The 17,693-nt window shown below is 38.4% G+C and overlaps 1 protein-coding gene across 4 annotated transcripts in view; it reads right to left on the reverse strand.

The window, feature by feature from the left end:
* Nucleotides 1-17,693, reverse strand: part of SLC45A4 (solute carrier family 45 member 4) — an 84,934-nt gene that overhangs the window by 23,796 nt on the left and 43,445 nt on the right. For all 4 annotated transcript variants that reach the window (XM_032134444.1, XM_032134476.1, XM_032134455.1 and 1 more), the window contains one exon: nucleotides 12,257-12,874. In XM_032134444.1, the coding sequence (XP_031990335.1) occupies nucleotides 12,257-12,500 (244 nt within the window). In that variant the 5' untranslated portion in view covers nucleotides 12,501-12,874. The remainder of the gene's footprint in view (nucleotides 1-12,256; nucleotides 12,875-17,693) is intronic.

Here is a 17,693-nt window from a genome sequence, read left to right on the forward strand (position 1 = left end):
CCCTAGTTGATCCAACAGAAAAAATGTAATACCTAATAAACATTATAACTACCCAATATACACTTCATATTCCAAAAGCCATTTTTCCCTGAACTGCCAGAAGGGAAAAAAGCTGAATTGATCCTACCTACACTCCTTAGGCCATTGACATTGTGCAGTCTCAAAGTGCTTTACTTCCCTTTGCAATACTCAAAGCCTCTCAAAAAGGCACCATTCCCATGACAGACTTACAAAAAGTGTATTGTTAATTGTTACCATGCTGAAAAATCAACCTTCTGGCCTTTCTAAAAGCTTTTGGACCACAGGTTTGTTTATGACAGGAATAAACACTCTGCCTGGGATCATTTGGGTCACAACTGTGCTACTGGGAAGCTCTACCAGAAAGTCAGCAGAGAGTGGTAATACAGCATTGGATTTTAAATTATTTGCTGTTTTAGAAGTGTTGCAGAATTATATGTATGAACATATAAAGAAACATGCTGATTCTTCTAACTTTATTCATTGTTTTCTTTAAAAAAAAATCCCAAACAGGCAAATTTTGCAAATAACCCATCCTAAGCTCCTAAAGAAAAACCACATTCCTCTATGCAGTTGTCTTTATTGAGGTTAATTCCTCATGTGGCTATATCAAGCGGAACAGATATCCTATTAGTGCTTTCCCCATTTGCTGCAACAAATGAACAACATGTTGGAGTTTGCAGGCACAGTTTTCCACGTACATTGCTCCAGGAAAAACACTGCAGTTCACCAGTGGTTGTAACAATCTCTAGATGTAAGAATGAGGACTATGAGACAAGAAGTTTTAATCAACTGAGGATTTTCCCTGCCAAAAAATGTGGGTTTTTTCTGTAGCTATGCATGCCACCTGCCTTGTGGTAAAGCATTATGGAAAACCATCCTCTCAGATGAAATTCTGGGCTGATTAAAGACAGTGTTGGTGTTTATGAAGCCTGCCTAAAACTTTCCTGCACTTGCATGTTTTGGCTTGAACATTAACTTACATGAAACACGTTCTACACATGTACAGGGGAGATTTAAAAGCAGAGCTGCTTTCCCATTGAAGCCTTCTAAATTCTAGTTAATAAACCCCTTGATCTTAGTATTTTGAGCTTGCAGGGTCATACTACAGCGTTGCTCTCATAGGAAATTTTGGTAACTAGAGCAGAGTCTCAGGCATCACTCCAAATAACTCACTCACTGTGTCCCAGAAGTGGCTTCCCCACCCTCACTCAGCTGTTTAAAAATTATATGACTGTATTTGTACGTGAAGGATAATGAGATCCATGGAGTCCTTTTGCACCAAATAACTGGAATTGACAGTCAGGAATAAAATGTAATAATACAAGATGAATAAGACTTCTTACTGCAAACCATTAAATGTGATCTTTACTCACATGTATTATGTTGCACAATCAGTGAAGCTACATGTGGAAGGATAAATTTACCAATAAAACCTGAAGTTAAACATGCAGAGCACACCAGCACATAAGACAGCAAATATTTCCTTTCCAAATGTGCAAATTATGAGAGTTAGGCCCTACTGGGGAGAAAGCAGAACAGAACTCTCTTCCAACAGCCAGACAAGTGCTTTTATTATATCATGAAAAGCAGTTTTCCTTTATAGCACTCTGCATGTAATTTTTTCTTTCCATTTGAACTTATAAAAGAATGGAACAAGTTATATATTATATACATGTATATATTATTATACGTTATATACTATTTATACATATATGCAAGTTATATATGCTACAGGTGTAGCAACACAGCATTATTCAGTCATCCAACAAAGAACCCAAATAATTTTTAAGATTGAAACCTAAATAGTTTGCAAAATTTGGCATCCTTTCATATCTGACGAAGTTGTACCAAACTCCTCTCCTGAAGGTTACAGCTTAAAAACATTTGAAAACTTATTTTAAATACATTTGCCACATCAACAGGGTAGGAATACACACTGCAGAAAAATAACCCTCCTCTCCATTTATCTCCATAACCTCTGGCACACACTGACTGCTCTCCAGACTGATGGAGTCCCTGGCACAAAATTTACGACACATGAATTTGACTACCTCAGAGAAAGGGGAACACTAGTTAGACTATTACTTAGTTAAATTACAGAGAAAGAACCACCCTCAGCCTTTTAACTGATTACACAATCTTATTTTCTCATGCCAACCCCAAATATCCTGAAAGCTCCCTCATTCTCTTCTTGAGCTTCTCCACTGTTACACAGCATGTCTGTCTTGGGGGGACCCAGTGAGCCACTGGGGAAGGGGTGCCAACACTGCTGCTTCACCACTGGCTTAGCCATGACCTCTGAGATGTCAGCCAGTTGGGGCTTGAAAACTGCGTTTCTGGAATACTTCTGTTGGTTGTAATGGAAAGGAAAGGAAAAAAATTAAGTTCTGTTTTAATTTCATACAGATGACAAAGGTTCCTTCTGCTCTTATTTAAGGTCAATATGAAGTAAGCATCATTTGCTTTGTGTTAGAGGGTAGGTTTAGATTAGGTATTAGGAAGAAATTCTGCCCTGTGAGGCACTGGCACAGGTTGCCCAGAGAAGCTGTGGATGCTCCATCCCTGGAAATGTCCAAGGCCAGCTTGGATGGGGCTTGGAGCAACCTGGGGTAGTGGAAGGTGTCCCTGCCCATGGCAGGGGGGTGGAACTGGATGGTCTTGAAGGCTCCTTGCAGCCCAAGCCATTCTATGATTCTATGCTACAAAGGCATTAACATCAGGAATACCAATCCCTTTTGCTAAAAAACAGGAGATATAGTGCAGAACCACTACAGAGATGATAAACCGGCACGAAAGTCTAGCAACCAGAAATTTATTTTTTTAAAGTTTTACATAATAATCACTTAAGGGGAATAAAAAGGAGCAGAGCACAGTGCATCTGCTCTTCTTTTCTACTGCAGCTTGGAAGGAAACAGCAGATCAGATATTTCAGTGACATCCAATCGCTGCATAAATTGTTTAAACTGCAGCTAAGTATGATAAACAATCATTTTGAAGTCACCTGATGCAGTCCATGTAAGACAGCAGGTATGCCTGTAATGACTCTTCCTTGCCAGAAAATGTCTGGCTTGGTAGGACACTGACTTTCCAAATCAGGCAAAGAAAACAGAGTGAATACCACAATTGTCTCCACTGCAACTAATTAACCCCAGTAAACAATCATTTATCTGAATACCCAAGACACTTTGGTTTAAATTCATGAAGATTCTTCCCAGAGTGCCCAAGTTTAATACTAATTTTAGAATATGTAATTTAATATTTATTTTCCTGCCACCTACATGAACTCTGAAGGGCATGATGATCTCCATTCTCCAAAGAAATACTTTACTTTCCAGAAGTGTCCAGATATAACATTTGTAAGAGGTATTAGAACACTTCAGATGAAGAGCTAATTTAAAGCCAGCAGGATATTTTTGGAATTTGCAGATTATCCTGGTGGGGGGGAAGCTCAGTTCTGATAGACTGAATTATTGAAAGACCATTGTTTACAGAGCAGCACAACTGATAAAACCAGGAAATTAATATTTTTATCCAGCCAATACAGAGAACACATAGAAAATGATCCAGCTCACTTTATCACTTGAGATAGAAAGAACAGACACTGGGATTCAGGGGAGGATAGAAATTCAATGTGAAGATGACCTGAGCAAAAGTTATACAAAATTTACTGGCATAATAAAAGCCATCACGCTGCCCCATAGTGGGCCACTTGCCAAAGACAAAGCTGATACCAAGGACAGAACTAGGCCATTGTAGGGACTGAGCCTTTCTGTTGATCCTTCCCCGTATCAGCACCTCCATGGCAAAATGTATTCTTGCTCTGAAAGTGTGTTAAGACATTTTTGAGCTGAGTGTGGAAGCTCTGTCCTCACACGGAACACTCCCCAAAACCTGGAGAGAAGGCACCTAACTTTGCTGTAAAAAACTGTAATCCAGCAGTCACCATTCCCTAAAAATAATAGAAACTCAGATTCGAATTCTTTTGTTTACATGCTCTGCATCTACTACACCACAAAAAATTCACCATGAGGCTTCAACTGAACATCATCAAATGTTAACAGAGTTAGGCTCATCTATTTATGGAAAAATCTGCATCTGTGCTGCTCTGTAACCAGTTACTCAAGACTTTAGGGAGAGGAAGATGTTATGGAGTAACATGAGCTATAGGGGATTTATCCAAACCTATGTAGACATAAGCCATAACATGGATTTGCCCTATTTAGTTAAATGGGCTTGTATTAAATATTATCAAACTGAATCAGTAGCAGAAAACATTTCCAGTAACTTCTTGCAAAATAGCCTGCGGGAAGTATATCTGAAACCTCTTCAACTGTTGGTTGGTGAAAAGAGGATGATTAAATGGGGTCCCCCAAAGGGGCATCACAACAGAAAGGCTCTTGCAACAAGTACACAGGAGACTGAGGGTAACAGAGCTCAAGGGGCTGCAGTTCTGACAATCCTTTATTAAAGCACTACATGAGTTGGCAAAAGCCTGCTGACGCTCTTTTCATTTCCAAAGTAGCTTTAATTCTACTTCCTTGAAAAGTAAGACTCCTGTTTACTAAGGAGTTCTCAGCTATTCTTTTCTCGTAACCTGTCTCACAGTCCACATTCAACAGAAACCCACTCATGTGAGCTGTGGGGTCGCCAGTTCCAAGGTTGGGCATCCAAATATCAGTTCTGCATCTGCAAGTCTCTGCCACCAGAACCCCATCCAAGAGCTGAAAGGTTTCTTTTTACAGTACAGAACAGGCAATGGCCTGCTGGAAAATTGCCCTGGTGGCAATTACTTTGTAATAAAGAGCATGGAAGCACTATCGTGTTTCACCTGTTATCACTATGGCAAAGTTACCTCTCGGTCAGAGCTGAGGGTCAAACTCAAATTCTGAGCAGAAAAACTCATGCATTTACATTCAAGGGTTCTCCTGACATCTTGCTCCAGATGAGGGTGTTTAGACAGAAGTATAAAGAGATGTTGGGCATGTGGGTGGAAAGCAGATTAAGAGGAAGGGTTTAGGCTAAGAGAGAGATTGAGTAAATGCGTGTTTAAATCCACTCAATTTTAGTGCATTTCCAGGAGGCCAAAGTCTGTCCCTACTTCTCTCATCTTTTCCCCACTACTCACAGGAAATCTTAGTAAAAATCCTGCAGTTCCTTTATTCCCATCTGTGCCCATTTCTATGCTCTAGAACTGCCCTTGAAAGCAGCAGAAAGGCTTGCCTTGAGTATCTCACAACAAGGTGGGTCTGCTATGTGTGAGAGGAAAGAATTTCAAGTCAATTCAGTGACCCAGTGATAAGAGAGATGTAAAAACTCTGTTTACAGTAGAATTTAATGCTACTGGCTGATATGAAAATTAAAATTTTAAAAATATGCTTTAATTTAATACAGTCCCATACCCAGTTCACCACCGTTAGCTTATAACAGTGTTATTAATTAGCCCTTATTTCTGCTGCTTTACTAGCTCTTTGGGTAGGAGAAAAGGCATTTGGGAAAGAAGGGGAACACAGATCTCAAAGTACCCCTAAGTCATGCCAAACAGTTTAGCCTCTCCTAACCCTTGGCTACTACAGATAAAAGGGAGACAGCATGCTAGACTGAAAATATTTACAGGTAGAAAGAAGCAGCTACATAAGGATAGAGATGTGCATTTCCTTCTTAGAGAGTGATTATTTTTGGAGGCTTCAAGCTCTTCTGACAAATCACAGACTAAAACGTCTATTGCTGCAGGAAAAAAAAAGGATTTTAAGAACAGAGGTGACAAACCTCCATTCTTCGCTGACAGCCTGCATTTTTACACTGTTTGCTTTGCTCTGCACTGTGCTGCTTCTATCAGCCCACAGTTTTTAGACCTGTTCATATTTTTTGTGTCATATACCGGTCACTTGCTCTAAACTCAGACCAAACTCTTAAAATGAAAACTTCCAAGGATTCCAAGAAGTGTTCACTCACAGTTTTTACTGTGAACACTACGCTAGGGAAAAAAAAAACCCCAAAACAACCCATATTAACATTCTCACAGTACACAATTAAAAGCTCAAGGACTTTTATTGAAGATTTGGAATGGGAAAAAGCAGCACCATAGCAAGTACGAATCTTATTTTAGAAGTAGCTTCTCCAGCAGACCTTATTCAGCCAAAAAAAAAAAAAATTACCTACTGGTAAGTAATAAGAAACATATTTCATGCTATGGGAGAAGCCTCTGAAGCCATTTGCACTCAGCTTCCCCTCTCATTGCAAGGCTTTTCATCCAAAGTCACAGAGTCTGTAGGACCCTAGAGCCAGCAGGAATCCTCACATTATCCAGCTGAAAATCTGCCATGTGCTATCAGTGGTGCCTCTGAAGGCCAGATTCAGTGTTACTTGAAGAAAAACAGAACATTGATATAAAAAAAGCTATAAGGAACAGCTATTGCACAACTGCCAAACCACTTGCCTTGATATGAAAATAAAGTACATGCTCCTAACTGCCCCCAGGATTAAAAATCTTAACAGTTCCATAGCATCTTTCTTTTAAAAGGGTTTTAAATGTATCTTTAATCCAGCCTTCCACTAAGGGCTATCTGTGTTCAAAATCTGCGCTGCTCTTACATAAAATATCGTTTGTCCTCGAAGCAAGAGCGATACATGATATGAAAGCCTGACTTGCTTGTTACTTAAAAAAAAAAGTATAGTAAAATTAGTCTTACACAACCCCTAAGTGAACATAAAATTAGTCAATAAGTAAAAAAAGATGGGTGGGGAGGTTTTATAGAGCAATTAACATGTGCCTCAGGCACAATATTTGCAGTCTTACACATTTCACCACATGAGATGTGAATACAAACTTTGTGATCTTACAGACTAACTCTAAAGCTAACAAGGCTGAAAAAAGGATTTAATTGTTTATTATTCCAGGTTTTCTGGATCCACTGTATATTCAATTCTTACCTTTAGGTTAGCTGCGTTACAGTCCTCTCTTGGGACAGGTCAGCTCTCAAGCGATTATTTCTTCCAAAGAGAAATTCAGAGCCTGCAATTCAGTCTCAGCATCAAATGCAGCCATGCCTGAGAGCACGGATGCAGCTGGATTGAACAGGAATTTAACTCTGGGAGTCAAAGGACAGATTATAGCAACTCAGTTTCTTCCTGGTAAAACAAGGTAAGGTAGGCCACAGCTGAAATGGAAGATGGAGCTTTGCATACAAGCAGTTAAAAATACATAACCTTAATGTAACCTCTGGCAGAGATGAGGAATAAACTCAACTACTCGAGCTAAACTGAAATAGATTCAGTGCTGCTTTGTGTTGAAGAGCTTCCTCCATCTGCAAGAGGCTTTCCAGCCACTCAGCTCTTTTTCACTTGAATTATAGCCTCTAACAGCCCATCCACAACCCTTTGCTCCCTTCTTTCCCAGGAGATCTTTCAGGTTTTTAGATTTCCTTTGATCTCAGGCTTAGCCTTAGGAAGGCTATCTGCTTCCACACTGAATTGAGTCAGCAATTGATACCTTAATGCCTTTGAAGAAACAGACCTGGAAGTCAATTCTTCTGTAACATTTCATGCTTGGTTTCTAAATACATCTCCATAATCTCCCTTTACCTACAAGCATTCTTCTCAGGCAGGTATCGACACTACATTTCAATGGGGAGAGTCACGACTGCACACTAAAAGAGTTCACTCTGGAATATTGAATCTCTTCAGCATAACGAATTCTCAGCTACCACAGAGATTTCTCAGAATCAGCAATTTGAATTATTGCTTAACACACTTTTTCCATACCAGCAATTTCACATGAATTTCAAGACCCTTTAAGCACAGTCTGCTAAGCTTTAGGCTGGATGAATTTTGAATGTTATTTCTTTTATGAGATATTATATCTAAATATTTTAGCTGTAAAATAACAGCCCAAACCCCTGAACAGTTTTCCTACATATATGAGACACGAGCAACTACAGCATTTTGCTGATGTAAAAGGACCTAATGAAAGAAATAATTTCTTTTACAAACAAAAATAATCTACAGTATTCTGCTCTGCATAGCTCAGCCTTTCTTTTTAGTAAAATCTAATAATTAGCAGTGAAATACTCAGTTTCCAGAAATTCTATTCTTCAGTGTTATTGCCTAAAAACAACACCAATGCTCAGGGTTAAGCTTAAAATGACCAACTTCAATATTTAATGCTAGACTAGCCAATGTTTACTACATTGAGAATCCATTAACTCTCGCAGTAAAACAAAGTGATGCAATCACAGAGAGGCACTCACATATGAAATGCAGAAAAAACACAGCTACTCCTGTACCACACCAGACAAACATCCCTAAATTTAAGTGGCATTATAAAGGTAAGCAGCATATGTAAACTAATTTTCCTTAAGTTTTCTTATGAAACTATGTAAATGTACACAGATTTTTTTTTTTTTTTTAAGAACACTAGGGTAATATATTTAATTTATGCAGGGGAATGAGGAACAGCTCTGGTGCTGACAGTCACTTCTGTGCCTATTAACTATTCATAAAACACTCAATAGCATTGAAAGAGCCTTTGAAGCAACAGTAGAGGCTTGACAAAGCTTTTATCATATTAAATATAAAATGTGAAATTTCATGTTTACAGCTACCACTACTCATTAGTCAGACAGTGAGTTTTTCATGCTGAAAGCAGCAGCCCCCCCAAGTCACAAAATACAGATTTCTTTTTTTTTCCTTCCATAGTCCTAATCAAACAGGCACACAGATCCCACCTTTCAGAAGAACTAAAATGGATTTACAGCTTGCATTAAAACCAAAATTTTGTCTGAATTAAAATAGAAATAATCTGAAATTACCAAGTTATGTATTTATTAATGGTTTCAAGTGTTATTAACAGAAGTCATGTATTGTGATTTCACTGAACAAGTTTCTTCAAAATCCAGTTTCTCCAATTTTACACCATACCAGTCTTTGGTTTCTCCTCCTTTTACTTTTATTCAAGCAAAATCCTGTGCAAAAGAATTTTATCATGTGTCCAAATCTTCCATGAACTTATGAACTGGAAGTAATTTTAGAGATTTAATTCTTTAAAAGCTAAGTTTAATGGTGGAAGAAAATACACTGTCATTTATAAACAATAGCAGGGATTTTAATTCCTTCTCACAGATAAGCAACATTAAGTACCAGACATTTCAGAAGACAAAGGTCTCATCCTGCTCCTATGGAATTTGTAGTTTATGTGCAGGGGAAGCAAACAGCAGTGTTAATACTCAAGGATAATATGAATTATTCAGTTTGTCAAAACCCTTGGACTCATGAACAAGTAAAACTCGCGTTCTAAAGGTGCTGAAAGCTTATTGAATTCTTCTCAAGTTCACTGCTTCATTTTGAATTCTCAAGCTGCAGATACTAAGAAACCAAAGAGCAAGCTGGAATTAAAAAAACCATATATATTTGGCTTGTAGTTGTTGCTAGGCTACTAAAGCCCAGTTATGACTGCAAGGCTGTTAGAGATTTGTAACTGCATTTCTGACACAGCAATATAACATCAATTATAGCAATAAAGACAATGATTAAAGTCAGAAGTCAGAACTTATTTCAGTAGGGGTGCACTAACTCAGGTGCTTCAGCACCATTCCAATTCCCAGTATCCATTGATTCAAGCAGCTTTCACTGATACTTTCAGTTCTTTTTTTTTTTAAGATTTCAGACCTTCAGGAAATTTAAACACAATGAGTTCAACCACCACTGAACTGGAAATGGACCATCCAAGTGACCATCTCCTTCAGCTGATAAAATCTCGTGGATTACAGAACAAGTAGGACAGCTCATTCATCTGCCAAATCATAACTACACCTCTGATCCAGGGTACTCAAACTGCAAGAAAAGTCAAATACTTGCAAGCATAAAGTGTGTAACACCATACTGATGTGCCTAAAGTTTTCATGGTGGTAGAATCTCAGATTAGAATCTCAGATTATTTCAGTGACCAAAGTTTTCCCACGTACAGTAAAGCACAAGCATACACTGTAAAGTTTAATTGTTAATATTCAACACACTCTGTGAAGACTCATCTTTTTTTGGGTACCCAAAAGGCTTCTTGTTCTTCAGTGTATTATAAGCAAAATTGGTTGAGTCACTACACTTCCCCAGGTGCCAATTCTCAAATATAGTTTCTCGAGCCAATTTAATCTCACAGAAACTGATCTTTGCTTCTACCAAAACAAGAAGCAAAGGGAATATTACAGCAGTTCGACAGCTATACTGCAACCCCCTCCAGTGAGGAATAAATATAGCTCATGCTGAGGCAGACAGATGTTGAGGTTGATAAAGGTAAACAGAACCATGTAAGAGGTAATTAACAAAGAGGCCAGGTAAGTCACCCGTGAATAACTTAACCCTTCAGTGAATCCAACACTGTTTTTAGCCATGCTGTGGGCACAGGAGCCAAGCAGAAAGATTTCAATTAGCTGCCAAAGCACTGACATTTGTAACTGCTACCTCCATTTCTTATCTCCGCGGCAGGGAACATCATTACCGCACGTAAAAGGCATCACTTTGTCGATTTGCAGCTTTTCTAGAAGTGGGAGCCCTCTTCTTCCCTTCCCCCAAATCACGATGTTTTTTTGATCACTGGGTTAGGGAAGGAAGGGAAGAGATATTTCTCAATTATCTGGAGGAAACAGCTAGAAAAGCTCACAAAAGAAATGTAAACTGGAGACTGGTCAGTAATTAAGAGGATGGTTTATTTATACTGTCTGACCTTACCCTATGGTAAGGTAAAGTCAGTTTAGCCAGCCATACATTTTAATCATGCAAGTGCCAGCACAAACAAAGCAAACGAAAACCTACAGGTCACTTACAAAACCAGTGATCTGTTCCATGCAAAGCAGGATGCAAGTTTTTGAGTTTATGGTAGGCAGTTATTGAATCAATACTGCCAGCACAAGGGACTGAAGTTTCTAGATCTCAACTTACGCAAAAGACACAACCTCGGAACAAGTTAGGAACGTTACAAGCATTCCTAGATGAAGTTGCATGTGTTTTATTTAGCAAATTTATTTAGGTTGATCAGAAAAGCTCTTTTTTGGAACTTTTTAGAATCTGTTTTAACTGTGCAAACAATAGATCCATGAAGACCATCTGATGAGCTCTGAAAATTAAAATTTTCAGGAAAACATTGAGGCTTAACTCATCATTATCTCCCATGGCACTAACTGCACTGATTATTCACTCCATTCACTCAAACCAACTAGCAATTTCATAGGAAAACACATTTTTAACTGCAGGAAGACTGCATGAAAGGACTTGTACATCACACACTCACAAGCTGAATCTAAGATGCCTTTTTCTCATATCAAACAAACAAAAAACCCCCATGTGTTTCAGTCAAGATGCTAACCTGGGAATTTTTAAACAATGTTGTAAATAGTATTCACTGAACATTATTTTTTTAGTTGGTTGAGTGCTTCTGTTTGGCCACAGCTGAGCAAGCTGTAAGGCACACCTGCACAGGTAAGCCAAAGCAAACATATAATATACAAAATATATAAACAATTATACAGCGCACACACACGGTTGGTTTATTCCCCACTCAGTCTGGCATTTCCATTCAGTGTCATGTTGTTTTCTGATATCTGATTGACAACACAAGTTTCTGTATTTGATAAAGGTAATACCAGATACTCTTAATACTGTAAACAGTTTATATGAAACCTAATGACAATGCTCACCATGAAATTTAACACTGACTACCCCATTCTAAACCCCATCACTGCCCCCATTATCATCTAAGGCGATTGATATAATGGTTTATTCATGTGTATTCATGTGCTTTAAACTGCAGATTAATCACACAAAACAAGACTCTCCAGTGGTTAGAAATGAATGTAATAGTTCGCTGGAAAAAACAATTTATCTGTTTAGATATTCTAGAGTACTGTAACCTGAAGCATTTCTCCATAAATTAAAAAAATGCTTCATTGCAATCCTTTACAGCCTAATACTTTTTCTGGTTTCTAGGACACTTACCTTGTAGGAGAGAATTTTAGAATTAAATGAGGTTGCATTTTTTACAGAGGGAAGCAATATTAGACAGAAGATGAATGCATACTTAAACATGATCACACAGTTGAATCTGTGCTACAGACAATAAGCAAAAAAACCAAAATCCTTTTTACCTTGTGTACTTTCAGTTGGCAGACGCATCTTCCCTCTTTGCCTGGCTTCAATCAATGCAAAAATATATAGAAAGCTTTGACTCACAGAAATGAGAATTACTTACCAATTTGTAACAATACAGGTGTTACCAAAGCTGTCTCCATGGCATAACAAAATTCCCTGCCAAACATTACTGCACCATGCATCACCCACAGGCGTATTGGTATCCGGTCTATGGATCCTTCACTAATGGTCTCCTCCCTACTTTCATTCTCCTTGTTTTCTGGTTTCTGAAGCTGTGCCACAGGTAGATCTTGAACTTGCATAGATTCCGAGTCAGCATTCTGAGGAGCCATTTTCATTACCATAAAAATATATATATTTGTTATATCTATATAAATAATACTACCATAACTCCACGAACAAGTTAGGGTGTCTTCTCTTTCAGCTTCTGTTCCTCAGGCAAGTAATGCTTATATTCCTCTTGTACAAACAGGTATCTTGCAACTTCTTGTATAGATATGAGACATTAAGAATGAAAAGCTATTTGGTAGGAATTTCAACATATGGCTTGCTGGTTTACTGTGAGTTAGAGTTAAAAATCCATAATTGCCATTCAGTTAATACCAGTTCCATAATTATTATTGAAGAAGTGCTGAAGTTGTTATTTGTGCTACAGAGAGGTGGAAAGGCGACACAAAGAGGTGCTCCACTGTTAATCCCCATCGAGTGGCTGATTAATCTGCAACAAAAAGCAAGCATTTAAAAATTTCAATAGGATTTTTCAGGATATTGTGTCCCCCCCCTTAACCATATAACCTATTTCCTGCTTCATGCTTTCCATTGTCCTTTGCCTAGCGTAGGGTCCTTTATGCCTCGTTCCCTCCTACCTCTGAACTTTCCATTGAAAAGCAGTTGTGCCTTGTATTTAAATGATGCTTTACTGTACTCCAGTTCCTCTGGTTTGCGGTCCTACACAAAGCCACAGAAGAATATCAGGGTACTTGCCCAAGATCCTCAGAACACCAAGCACAAGACTATGATTCCAGGAAATGTAAAGCAGGCTGCATTTCAGAAACAGCATAGGATATTCCAGTTCTATGCCAGTCGGATGATTCATCAATTACCATGGTCACACAGACATCTTCATTTAGACTCTTGGAAGTTGCAAGTTACTTTGCAGTAACTATCATACCATTTTATACTGAAGATATTTCTCAAGCAAGTATGAGCAAAATAAGACATGATGAATATAACTAAGAATTAATATTTAAATATTTAAACTTTAATGAAGATATACACAGCATATGAATTCATCTTCTTTCTGCACACAAGACCAGAGCATCTTACTCCCACATCCTGTGAGGCTGCTGAAATTTGTGAAAGCAGAATGATACAATATCTTCCACATTAAATTTATTAAAATATATTCTAACCAGGTAAGAAGCTTCTTCTGTATCTTCCCCTCCTTTGTGCCATAGACAAAAATCTAAGCATATATACAAATACTGCACCATGCCAATCAAAATGTGTTTAAGCACTTAGAGGAAGAAAACAAAGCATCTTATAAAAAGTCAGACTACATAATGTTTGTATTAGAAGGATGCATATTTACATCTCTGCACACAGGGTGACTGAGCTGTGACCCCAGGACAAAACCCCTCCGGGATATGCTTCCATGAAATGATGGCTCTGGCAGCAAAGCTGGCCTCAGTAGAAGTCCCCACGCTTCAATTCCCTGTCCCTTCAGTTGTGGCAACAAAAACTCTTAGTGGGCTTGAGCACAAACCAGATCATTAAGTGGTGAGCCTAAAACTGAGCCTTCGGAAACAGATGACATGTTTGGTGTTTAAAGCACATCACAAGAGCAGCTCTGTTTCAGTGTGACCTGAGACACTGTTCTACTAAAAGTGCATCACGAGAACACCATCTTGAGCACTCCTTCCTGCTGACACCCTCCTTTGGACTGTTTATTGCATATACGGCGTTCTTTCATTCCAAAGCATCTTTTTTGGTCTGGGTTTTTAGTGCTTCCAGGCTCCCCAAGGTTACTGGAATTCTCATATTTGATCACCCCAACAAAAAACTAATGCTAAAATTTTATTTTCAGCTGGACAAACATTTAAATCCCATGAGAAAGTTAAAATAACTTACTGAACTAGTTCCATAAACCAAGTTAAGTTCAAGTTTTTTCTATAAGCATTAAATAGCTCAGAACAAAAAGCACTCGAGAAAGCATTTCTCTACCTACTCGGAATTCACAGAAATTAAGATGTAAGTAGTTTATCATAAATGTAAAGTACTCTGCGTATTAAAAAAAACATATCCACTTTACATAACACAAGTTCTGAGTGAGTAAAGCCTACAAAATACATGTTCCGGAGTAGGAGCAATTATTTTAATTGCGGGCTAGTCATAAAATGTTTAACTGCTGGCAGACTCAGGCAACATGACATTCAGTAGAATTTAAAAGTATACATGTTAGCTCTTATTCAAAAAATCAGCAGAACATGTATGTTGTATTACACACTAAGGGTCATGGACTACTCTCCTGCACAAACTGGCTTTAAAGTCTCTGCTGTTTTCTCATGCCTGATTTCCTCTCCTGTGAAGGATTTAATTCCCCTTCCCTAAACAGCACCTTCCATATGCAGTTCTAGGGTGAGGCACTGAGAGGAAGGCAGTTCATCACTCCAGAATATTCTGTGATGCACTGGGGCAGCCTGCACATGGCAAGGAGGATGACACCAAGCCAGGAGCATTAGTCCCGGGAAAGGATAAAGAGGCAGGACAAAAGAGGATATCTGAGATTTAGCCCATTTGAGCAAGGCTCTTAAGGGATGACTGAAAAAGTTATTTCTGAAGTGGAAGATGATGGGGAATGATCAGATAATTTAAGAGCCAGGAATAATGGGTGGTAGATGGAGGTAGACTTTGAAGCTGTAAATTGACACAGATAAGAACAGCATATTTTAAACATGCCAGAAAAAGCAGTTACAGTGTTCAAGTGCAATAGCAAGAGGCACAATGGACAGGTTTTATCTAGAAGAACTGAGAATTACTGCTCCATTATGTCAATTTTGTGGTAAGCATAACGCTAGACTTCCTGTAGCACTTTCATCTGACTCCAAGTGCACGTCTAATACAAAAGCCAGAGAATAACAAGAGCCTCTCAGAAAGGTCTTCAGTTCTTTCCCAAGCCCTGCTCAGTTGTGTTCATATTCATTTTAGACTGATATATATTCTGCTACTGCTTTTTCCAAGTTCATTTTGAATTTGGCAAATTTGAATAGTGGCATTCAAAGAGGGAGACAAATTCATTTACCTGATGGAAGTAAATATAACAGGCTTTTATGCAGCGAAGAACTCCAAAGTAAATGGCACCTGAAGAGAAGCTGGATTAAAATACCAATGCTGAATTCTCTGATGTCTGCATCCAGCACAAATTGTTTTTCACGGCTGGTTTTCAAGGGCATTTTCAAAACTAACAACAAATAAAGCAGTAGAACGAAAAATTTCATCCATGGGAAGAGATTCCTGTTGGGCACTGTACACAGGTTGGGTGTGAAGAGAACTTTAGATACAGAAATATTTCTGATCTTGCCAAGTGTTTATGGGAGTAGGGGACTGATGACACTCTCTCTTCTTAAGTTTAATTGCACATGTTTTACTTTGACCTTTGGCCATGTTTTAGCAATGACAAAAACCTATAAAGCAATAATTAATATTTCAACAAAACAGACAGGTAATATATTCAAAAAACTAATCTGTAAGCAAAATTTTATAAAGCTTCTCAAATTGCTTGCAGTCTTACCTGTTATACTTTTACTACCTACCTTCCACTGAGGCATAATATGACTGTGTCAAACACAAAACATGTTACAGGCTTGACAAGACAATAATCCTGTGCCTCAAATAGGTACTGTTCACAGACACAGCCTGTGAACCATTAGAGAACCAAAGCAAAATAACTGCCTTTCCTCAGGGTTTGCCAAAGAAGAGGAAGTGTTATATAGGTCATATCTGTAGCCCATGAAATTCTGTGGTTTTCTTTTCCCTAGTGAGCACTACGATGCTTAAGATGCACAAAGAGCTCATGCTACACAATTATACAACATGATGCCTCAGGCAAATTACTTCTATCACACATCTCAGCATGTTTTTAAGTTCAGGACTTGGGGGTTTGACAAGCAGTGTTCCTGCATTTGTGATGCCACCATATGGAGGTCAGCAGACTGGTAGTACACCCATCAACACCGAAATAAATGGGGTTAACTCATTTAAAATAAATGAGTTAAAATAAATGAGTGATCCTGACCAAATCTTTGAAGAGTGAACTATTTTTGATGCATGTTTCCAGACCTCTCTGCTAACAAGGAACAGGAATGCACTGCTTGACAAGTAACTAGAATTTCTGAACCAGTGCCAAAGCATATGACTGTAAGCTGTGAAGTACACAACACGTTTCAGGTAATCACACGCGTAGTTTTTTGAGCTGTAATAAAGCTTGGCAAGTAGAAAACAGTTAAATGGGCCCAACTGAATACCATGAGAAGATTTCAAATCTTTTGGAAGGTTTTCTTCCTATAAAGCCATTGCGCACTCCCTCAGGCATTTACTGGTGTAAGAAACAGTCTCAGAAGAGTTGATATGCACTAGTTATAAAAACCCAAAACAATGAGAAAAATAAGCACAGCCTATGAAAAACTGGAATGAACAAACTGAAAAAGATGGAAAGAGTCCTGTCCAAGCACTCCTGAATATCTAAGGAAAAGAAGGAGAGGACTGAACAGAGGCAAACTACCCCTTATCTCATCCTCTTTGAAGTTTATTGCATTAACTTCCAGTCATTTATACAGCTGTCGCCTGTCTTCAAGATTTGCCTCTTACATTATCATGACTTTCTTTTATATGCAAGGGTACAGACTGACCAAAGTTGTCTCAGAGCATGAAGAGCTGCATTCAGTTTTGCTCACAGGAATTATTTTCTAATTATGTAGGAAATACCCTAACTCAAAGATTCTACGGTTTAAATGAATTTTAACTTCTTGATGCTGAAAGGAAGGATGAAGAGACATGTTGAGCCATCATTGCATACAATGTCTTTTCATTGTTTACCACGATCTTCAGAAGGGAAAATAGCTAGGAATCAATTAATCAATTATTACAGAATTTAAATAGGCTTTAATGATTCTGGTCACAGTTGTCATCACTGCATTAGGACCTGTCAGTGATCCATGCTGCTCAACACATCAAAAAAGCCCCAAACAACAAAAACAAGCCCAACTAAGTGTACTTTTTCACGAAATATTCAAATGTTTACCTGGAAAAAAAGTGTAAGACTGCAGAAGCTGCCAGTCTAATGGGAGAAGATTTTTGTTCCTCCCAGAGCCTTACAACTTACCCTCCTCCAATGCTTCAGTGAGTGCATCCCACAGACATCCATGCTAGCAACCACACTTTCACCTGTGAATCATGTCAGGCTGACAAGCCTGTAAGTGCCCAGTCATTGAATTTATTTGTCAAATACTTTTCTGCCACATTGGTTTATGCTCAGGTTT

The sequence above is a fragment of the Corvus moneduloides genome, chromosome 1, assembly GCF_009650955.1.
Source record: "Corvus moneduloides isolate bCorMon1 chromosome 1, bCorMon1.pri, whole genome shotgun sequence".
NCBI classification, from domain to species: Eukaryota; Metazoa; Chordata; class Aves; order Passeriformes; family Corvidae; genus Corvus; species Corvus moneduloides.